Here is an 8,642-nt window from a genome sequence, read left to right on the forward strand (position 1 = left end):
GCCAGTCATGAGGTGTGTAGCCGGTCATGAAGTGGATTGCCAGTCATGAGGTGTATAACCAGTCATGAGGAGTGGGTTCAGTCAGAAGGCATGGAGCCAGTCAGGAGGCATGGGGACTCCCCTGCTTCTATCAGAGGGTCCAAACATGTCGGTGTCACCACTTTGGAGTTGACCTTCCTCCCATTCAACTGAAGACTGTGTTGGATCACGTTGGGGTCACCAATGTGGCAGATTGCAAGATCCGAAAACTTAGCAAGTTGGAAGATGGGGGAAGACTTGACTGGCTTTTTGGGGGAAAGAATGCATTGGTATGAGTACGAAATATTAGTAGAAAAAAGTGTGAAGTAAGGCAAGCAAACGTCAGGGCTGCCACAGGGTCTAAATGGTAAATTTGCATTGCAGAATTCAATGTAGTTGAAAATGTAGGTTAAGTTGTAAGTGCTTATTTGCTCTGTCGAGAATTGACAGACACATATTGAGCTAACTGTCATTTTTAATGTGACCCCAATTGAGTGCAGATAAGTTTTAGATGGGGTGGGAGGCAATGCTCTTCATGTGTGGGCCACCTCTGTGGGATCTAGGCCATTATCTATATGATGGACCTCTTTAGGGTTGTGATGTTGATGTGGGTGATTGTATGAACCTGCCTCTCCACTTTTTTCCGTAAGGAATAATCCATGAACATCTAAGCAATGTGGGATACTTGTTTGGAGCTTCTTACAAGACTTTAGCTTTCATAGAGTTGATTCTCATAGAGCCGCCACACAACTCCCGCCAAGATTTTTGGAACATAAATGGAACATAGAAACAAAAATATAACGAAAATAGGAACAGGGGTTCAACAATCTAGTCGGAGAGGGGGATACACGTGCCTTCCCCGGATAGTGACGTGAGAGGGGACGCGGGCATCATCCATGAGCAGACCTGTGGCAGGCTTCAATCTGTCAATGGAGACGTTGTCAACCTTGCCGTCAATATCAAGACGATGGTATTTCGCATTCCGGTCTAGAACCTGATAAGGTCCTCGGAAAGGACGGCCCAAACCGGTTTTTGTTGGGTCCCTGATGAATATGAATGCGGCTGTGTCCAACCCCGCGGAATGTTGGGTGCCGCCTCGTCCGTTACGAACTGGGCTAGTAAATGCCAGGGCCTGCATTGCAAGTGTAAGACTGCGAACCTCGGATTGTTGAGTGCTGAGATCCGGGAGCGAAGCATTGAACATTGTTCCAGGAAGCCGGACAGACAGCCCAAACGCCATCTGGGGCGGACTGTAGCCAATGTCTGGTTTTACAGTTGCTCTAAGGCGTAGGAGGACTATTGGAAGGACTGGGAGCCATGAATGGTCATCCTGGATGAGACAACGGAGGGAATCTTTTAATGAACGGTGTAGTCTTTCTACCATGCCATTCAATTGTGGGTGATAGGACGTGGTTCTGTTATGGCTGATGTCAAGTGCCTCCAATACGTTACTCCAGAGATCCGACTCAAACTGGCCTCCCCTATCAGACACCATAGTTTCAGGTAATCCAAAACACGCTATCCACTCAAGCAGACCACAAACACATTCGGACGTCATATGAGACTTCATGGGGTAGGCTGCAGGAAAACGGGTGAAGGGATCAATGATCGTAAATAGATATGAGAAACCTTGGGATTCTGGGAGCGGGCCAACAATATCCACGTGTATGTTAGTGACCCTAGTACTGGGGCTACTGAAGTCATGATTCGGGGCCTTTTCATGACACCCAATTTTCGAATGCTGACAAGCTAAGCATGACCGCACGAATAGCCAAATGTCTTTGGACATGCCGTTCCATTGAAATGATGCACTAATGAGCCGCCTCATTGCTTGAATTCACGGATGCCCGAGATGGTGCAGTGCCGTCATCACGTTTGTTATTTCTGCTGAAGGAACCAGAGCTCGTGACTGTGCCCCTTGGCAATCACACAGGATGTTCACTCCCTTGATTTTGAGTGTCTTATGCCGGTCACTGTTTTGAGCCATGTGTGCTAAGCCAGGATCATTGGCTTGGGCCATGGAGACCCGGAGCAAGAGGGGGTCGGAGATGGTCAGGGCGTCCAATGCTGGTGCCCGCGAGAGGCTATCGGCCACCACGTTTTCTTCTCCCTCGATATATTGAACATCACTTGTCAGCAGAGCGATATAGGCCAGTCGGCGAGCCTGGGTTTCCGTTTGGGTGGACGAAATGCTCTTGATGGCTTTCTGAAGTGGTTTCTGATCTGTTAAAATGTGGAAGATTGTCCCTTCGACGAAGTGTTTGAAGTGCCTGACGGCAAGATACATGGCCAGGAGTTCCCTGTCATATGTGGAATAGCGACATTCGAAGCTGGACAATTTTTTACTAAAGAATGAGATTAGGCGCCAGCCATGCTCCACCTTCTGTTCCAGAACTGCGCCAATGGCAAACTTGGAAGCGTCGCATACAATTCGTGTGGTTGCATTTTCGATGGGGTAGATCAGATGGGATGCATTGGCCAGCGCCAGTTTCAGGTCCTCAAAAGCTTGATCGGCCTCATGGGACCACACTAGCTGCGAGTCCTTTGGAGTTATCATGGAGTCAATGGAGTCATCACAATGTCCGCGCAAGTGGGGATGAATCTGTGATAAAAATTGCTAAGCCCTAGAAATCGACGCAGAGCCTTGGAGGTCTCAGGTTTTGGGAAATCCCGAATTGCACTGACTTTGGACGCTTGTGGACTGACCACGGCAGAGCTCAAACGATAGCCTAGGAAATCAATAGTTGGAACAGCCCAAACACATTTTTTTTTTGCTGCATACCAATCCGTGCTCGTGAAGTCGAGTGAGAACCAATTTGACATGACGTAGATGCTCTTCAGTGGAACTGCTAGCGATGATAAGATCGTCAACATAAATGAAGACAAAAGGCATGTCCCTAAAGATTTCATTGTCCATCCTTTGGAATGTCTGGCCGGCGTTTCGTAACCCAAAGGGCATTTGCACATACTTGTAGAGGCCAAAACATGGAGTAATAGTCGTTTTTTCAAAATCAGATTGCTTCATGGGAACTTGATGATATGCTGAGACGAGATCGAGCTTGGAAAATATCTTGGAGTCCCCCATACCGTATGTGAAATCATGAAGATGAGGCAAAGAGTAGGCGTCAGGCGTTGTTTCTGCATTCAGGGCCCGATAGTCTCCAACCAAGCGCCATCCTCCATTTGGTTTCTGGACGACATGACCTGGAGCTGCACAGGGGTTTCGTGACGGACGGATCAGTCCGGCCTGCAAAAGCGAATCTAAAATATCCCAGAGTGCCTTGCGCTTCTCTGGACTCAGACGCCGTGGTTTTTCTGGAATGGGTCGGTCAGAGAACGTTTCGATGGCATGAGTCACATGGTGACAAATGGTTGGAAGGCAGTCAGACTGTTCTTGGATCACATTGGGGTATTGGACAAGAATGTGTTTGACCAACAAGTTGTTACTGGAGGTTGGAGGAGTTAGGATTGCTGATCTGGCCGTATCCTCAAACGTTGAGGCATCTTGGATACCCTGAAGTCGCAATGTGGCCGAGCTTGATTCTCTTATTTCTCTTTTGGCCATGTCAATGAGGAAATTGTAAAATGCCAAAAAGTTTCGTCCAATGTAGTTACACTTGACGTCGGCAAGGATGAATGACCAAGCGCATTTCTTTCCGGAGTGGTCAATGATCATTCGCTGTTTCCCATAAGTTTTGATGAGGGTTCCATTTGCCACTATCAAATTGAGATGGGGATCATGGGTGTCCGCTGATTGCCGAGGACACACCGAGACTGAGGCGCAGGAGTTGATCACAAAAGCTTGGTCTGTGACGGCGTCAGTAATGCAAAGGGGAGAGTTTGAGTTGTGGAATGAAAGATGAGCAATGAGGGATGAACTTTTTTGTCCTAATTGACCGTCAAGTGCGGCCGTGGTTGACGGCATTAGTTTCCCATTCACTGTCCTGTGATGGAGGCCTTTCCGTCGAAGTCTTTGCTTTGAGGTTTAGGCGCAACCTGTCCGTTCCAAGTGCACGGTGGTTGACAAGACCAAGCCCTCTCCCCTCATTTGCGATGGAATTTGCACTCGCCTGGTTGTCCCACTCGACCAGGTTTTGAGTGTTTAACGTTAAATGCTTCAAGCACGAGATCCAGTTTCCCGGACAAGGCTTCCACTGGATCTGGGGTCGATAGGCCCACAGCAGCCATGGTGCCTGAATTTCCGTAGGAACCCGCCATACCTCTTGAGCCAATGACGATCTTGTCAGCTTTTACAACAATGTTGCTTAATTTGAGGGACAAATCCGCGGACAACTGACCATACAGGGTTGGCGGGAGCTTCATCAAAAAAATCTGTTTAAACAGATCCGTACCCCGATCGTTGGGCTGGATTAGCATTTCGCAATAGCACAGGAGCTCTGATGGTAGCTGGGCCCCCAATTGTTCGTCTGTAATGAGCCGTTGCACGTTTCTGAAAGAACTCCGCTTCAGTTTATTCTTGAGGGCTTCCTTCAGATCATCATACTCGTGGCCGGCCCGTGGCTCTGTGATGGCCTTGTGCACCTTGACCATTTGGTCATCGCTCAAGATTGAAATAAAGTGGGCAAATTTCGTGTCTTGGAGCTTGATACAGGCCTTGACGAACATTGCCTCTGCCCTAGCGAACCAAATGTCCACGAAGGACTCGGAAAGTGGTGGCAACTTAACGGATGCGGCTGCTATGTCCGCCATAACGAGCGGCGGGTGAACAGAGGGTTGGGGGTTGGTTTTTCACGTTTTGGGGTCACCAATGTGGGATACTTGTTTGGAGCTTCTTACAAGACTCTAGCTTTCATAGAGTTGATTCTCATAGAGTCGCCACAAGCAGATGTCTTCTAGAAATTCATGAGTCATCATATCAATTAAAATCAAGAGAATTGCGGAGCCAGGTTTTGGGGACCAGAAACTGGCATTTGCTCTTTCAGGTATCCCTCGGTGAAGCCGCTATTTTTTGTTGTGGTTGAACCTTTAGATCCATCTCTTCAGGGAGCAGGAAGCAGGAGGGAGACTTCTATGGCACAACTTTCTTGTTCTAGGCCTTTGTTCAAGGCATTGGGAAAAGTAACGGACGTCAACCTTCTTTGCAATGAAAGACATGACGTGTCTGGATTGTTCTTAATGGATCTTTCCAGCCCTAAAAAGGAGATGGGAGTGGAAATCTTGTTGCTAAGGGGGATGCAGGCCTTGCAACTATTGGGGTGATTACGAATAATAGGTTTAGAGGACATGGTTCAATCGTTCCGATTACTAATACCGGTCTTGTCCCCCTCCACGTATTTTGCCACATCATCATTCTCGTTTCTACATTCCGCCATACTACATGTTCACCGAACCCTCCGAATTACATAGTATATATTTTACCATCGACCTACATTCATTCCGTGGCGCAGTCGGTAACCCACGATACTGGCTAAGAGGTTAACTGACATGCAATAGTGATACTTCGGGGTGATACTTTGTGGTGATATCGTTATTGGTTGGGGCCATTTTCTTCGGTCATTTCTGGGTTATTCCTACACTCCCGGTCGTGGTTTTGGTAACTTTGGATGGCTTTCTGTGGATCCATTGTCGTTCGTCCCTTATGCAAGTTATTTTACTCCCGTGGTTCGTGGGTGATTCCAAGTGATCGTCGCTGGATGAAATTTAACGTCGTGTCTCATTTGTTCCGATTGATCCTTGTACAACATGTCCAACCGAGATGCTCTTTTGGCTCTCAAGGCCTCACGCAAAGGATCACAACTAGATCTAAACGTGTTGCTCTGGATTCCATTGCCACTTACGTCGAGGGGGAAGATCCTTTCTGCGTTGAAAATAAACTTCAGACGTGGGAGAGGAATTTGCAGAAATATCGGGAAGCCGAGGCTACAATAGTATGTCATTCTGCGGCAGACGACAATGATATGGATTCGGATTTGGAAACTCATGAGGATACCTTTGACAAAGCAAATTTAAAAGAGGTTTTCGTCGGGATTTCGACCGCGCTTCAGATTCGCATTCAATTGGGACCCCAAATCCTGTTCAAAATCCATCCTCGAGTTCAGGTCTCCTCACTTTATACATCAAGAGGCCGCCTGTTTTGGCAGAAGATACGAGTTTAAGGACTTTCGTCCAATGGCGACCGTTGTGGAATAACTATGCCACATTAATAGCTTTGGAAAAACGCAATCAAGCAACCCAAGTTTCATTATTGTGGGAGTGTTGCAGTCCTGGCTTTATGCAAATCATTCATCATTCTCTGAGTATAAAACCCAATACAGGCCGAGCACTGGATGAGATCCTTCAGATCATAAAAGATCATCTAAGAAGCTTGCGAAGTGTTCATTTGGATATGCGCGATTTGCTCCGAGTTCATCAACGTGACGGTCAAGATTACACGAGTCTTTGTAACGTCATTAAGGATCTGGCCGAATTTGCTGATCTTGCTCATATAACGGAGGACAAATTGTTGATTGCTTTGCTCCTCCAGGCGATGACGAGTGAATCAGACAAGGCAACAATTATGGAACGTATCCCCAAGACTTTCGAAGAAGCACGTCACCATATTCTCGAAATTGAAACTTCTCGTGATGGGGCCAAAGACATGGGTTATTCAGGAATTTCGCATGTTAATGCAGCTCGATCGAAATCGAATTACCGTCTTCAAAAGGGTCAAAAACCAAATCACAGACCGTCTAAGGCATGTGGCTATTGTGGTCGTTCATTTCATTTGAAGGATAAATGTCACGCTCAAAGTAGCAAGTGCCGCATTTGTAAGGAAAAAGGCCATTGGGACAAAGTGTGCAAGACCAAATCTAACGAAAAGAAACCAAGGCAAGAATTCAGGTACTCATCTACTGCTGGATCACGTGTAAGCTCCTTGAAAATACAGGCTACCTCTTCGGATTTGCCTGATACGGTTTCTAACGAGATTGATATCGGAGTTTCACCGTCTGGTTTTCATGGAAATCCCATCAATATCACATTTTGGGCGGACACTGGAGCAGACTTATCCGTCATGAGCTCCGATCTTTTCCATTGCTCCGGGTTAAGTAAGATCGTCTCTTTATTCAAGAATTTCACAGATCAAGTAATTGGGATTGATGGTAAACCAATTACGCAGCTCGGGAGATTTCATGCTACGTTATCAGTTGGGAATGTGACCGTTCATGACATTCCAATTGCCGTTTGCTCTGGTCTACAGGGGGTCTTCCTTAGTTTGAAGGCATTTAAGGCAATGACCCTCATTGGCGATAATTTCCCTTTTCCAAGAGCTGTGGTTGCATCCCTACTACTTACCAGCGAAGAACTTTCAGCTCCATCTTCAGTAATTCATTGGAAAAAGAGGGAACAATGGATTGCAAATTTACCGACCGATGGTTCCCACAAGGACTTCCAATTGATCGACTCAAAACTCAAGTAGATATATTCCCGAGTTTTTGATTCGAAGTCCCTCCGCCCAATGACTGGACCCATAGTGGGGGATCCGATGGAGATCCATCTCAAAGATGACGCAAAACCTTTCTGCATTCATGTTGCCCGACAGATTCCATTTGCGACGCAAGACCCGGTGAAGAGGATCCTTGGCGAGATGGTAGATCAAGCCATTATCACGCCAGTTGGTGACGTACCCGCCGTGTGGTGCCATCCCATTGTACCAATCCCCAAGGGCAATGGAGATGTGAGGCTTTGTGTGGACCTCACTCGTCTGAATTCTGAAGTGAAGCGAAGTGTTCATCCAAATAAGACTCCTGCAGAGGCAATTACAGGGTTCACTCCCGAGCAAAAATACTTCGCCAAACTTGATTTGGTCAAGGGATATTGGCAGATGCCCTTGGCTGAGGAATCACAACATCTAACAACATTTTTGACCCCGTTTGGAAAATTTAAATTTTTCAGATCCCCAATAGGCTTCGTTTCGACTGGTGATTCATTTTCCTACCGTGGAGATGTCGCAATGTCAGGATTGGACCTCCAAATAGTTGTAGACGATATGGCTTGCGGTTCTCAAACTTTGTCGGATCTCGTCCGAAAGGTCAGCGATATACTGGAGCGGTGTCTTTTGTATGGACTTACGGTTAACGCGGAGAAGAGTATTTTGGCGGCCACTTCCATAAGTTTTGTTGGATATCACATCTCCGAGGGAAGCATTGAAGTGGATCCCTCCAAGGTGGCTGCTATACAAGATTTTGCTGTTCCCGCCACTCTCACCGACCTTCAGTCCTTTCTGGGTTTGGTAAATCAATTGGGAATTTTTTTGCCAAATCTTGCATCTCTCACCTCGCCGTTCCATGATCTCTTGAAAGCTAAGAATCATTTCTCGTGGCTCCCCGAACATACTGCAATGTTTCAGCAACTTAAATGCGCCTTGATCTCGCCACCTGTTTTAACAATGTTCGATCCGTCTTTGGAGAGTGTTTTACTGACTGTTGCATCGAGGCTTGGCCTCGGATTTGTCCTCATCCAATTGAAAGGTGAGGAACCCAAACTTATTCAGTGTGGGTCCCGGTACCTAACAGATTGTGAAAGCCGATATGCGATGGTGGAATTGGAGGCGCTGGTCATTTATTGGGCCATACAAAAATGCCATCTTTATCTTACCGGAATTAATTTTCGAGTGGTTACCGATC

The 8,642-nt window shown here is 46.8% G+C and overlaps 1 protein-coding gene across 1 annotated transcript; it reads right to left on the reverse strand.

Annotated features, from left to right (window-relative positions):
- Positions 1–1,855: 1,855 nt before the first annotated feature.
- Positions 1,856–4,728, reverse strand: LOC131880699 (uncharacterized). Its single transcript, XM_059227383.1, has 3 exons — positions 4,089–4,728; positions 2,801–3,825; positions 1,856–2,620 (listed from the first exon to the last, which is right to left on the reverse strand). Exons 1-3 carry the CDS (start codon positions 4,726–4,728, stop codon positions 1,856–1,858), a joined length of 2,430 nt encoding a protein of 809 aa, XP_059083366.1.
- Positions 4,729–8,642: the final 3,914 nt, after the last annotated feature.

Source organism: Tigriopus californicus, chromosome 5 (genome assembly GCF_007210705.1).
Source record: "Tigriopus californicus strain San Diego chromosome 5, Tcal_SD_v2.1, whole genome shotgun sequence".
Taxonomy (NCBI): Eukaryota; Metazoa; Arthropoda; class Copepoda; order Harpacticoida; family Harpacticidae; genus Tigriopus; species Tigriopus californicus.

Coding starts and splice junctions, on each gene's coding strand:
- LOC131880699 (XM_059227383.1), bottom strand. CDS start 4,728: ATGGCGGACATAGCAGCCGCATCCGTTAAGTTGCCACCACTTTCCGAG. Junction 3,826..4,088: donor TGGTCGAGTGGGACAACCAG/GCGAGTGCAAAT, acceptor ACGCCGTCACAG/ACCAAGCTTTTGTGATCAAC. Junction 2,621..2,800: donor GACTTCACGAGCACGGATTG/GTATGCAGCAAA, acceptor TTTTTATCACAG/ATTCATCCCCACTTGCGCGG.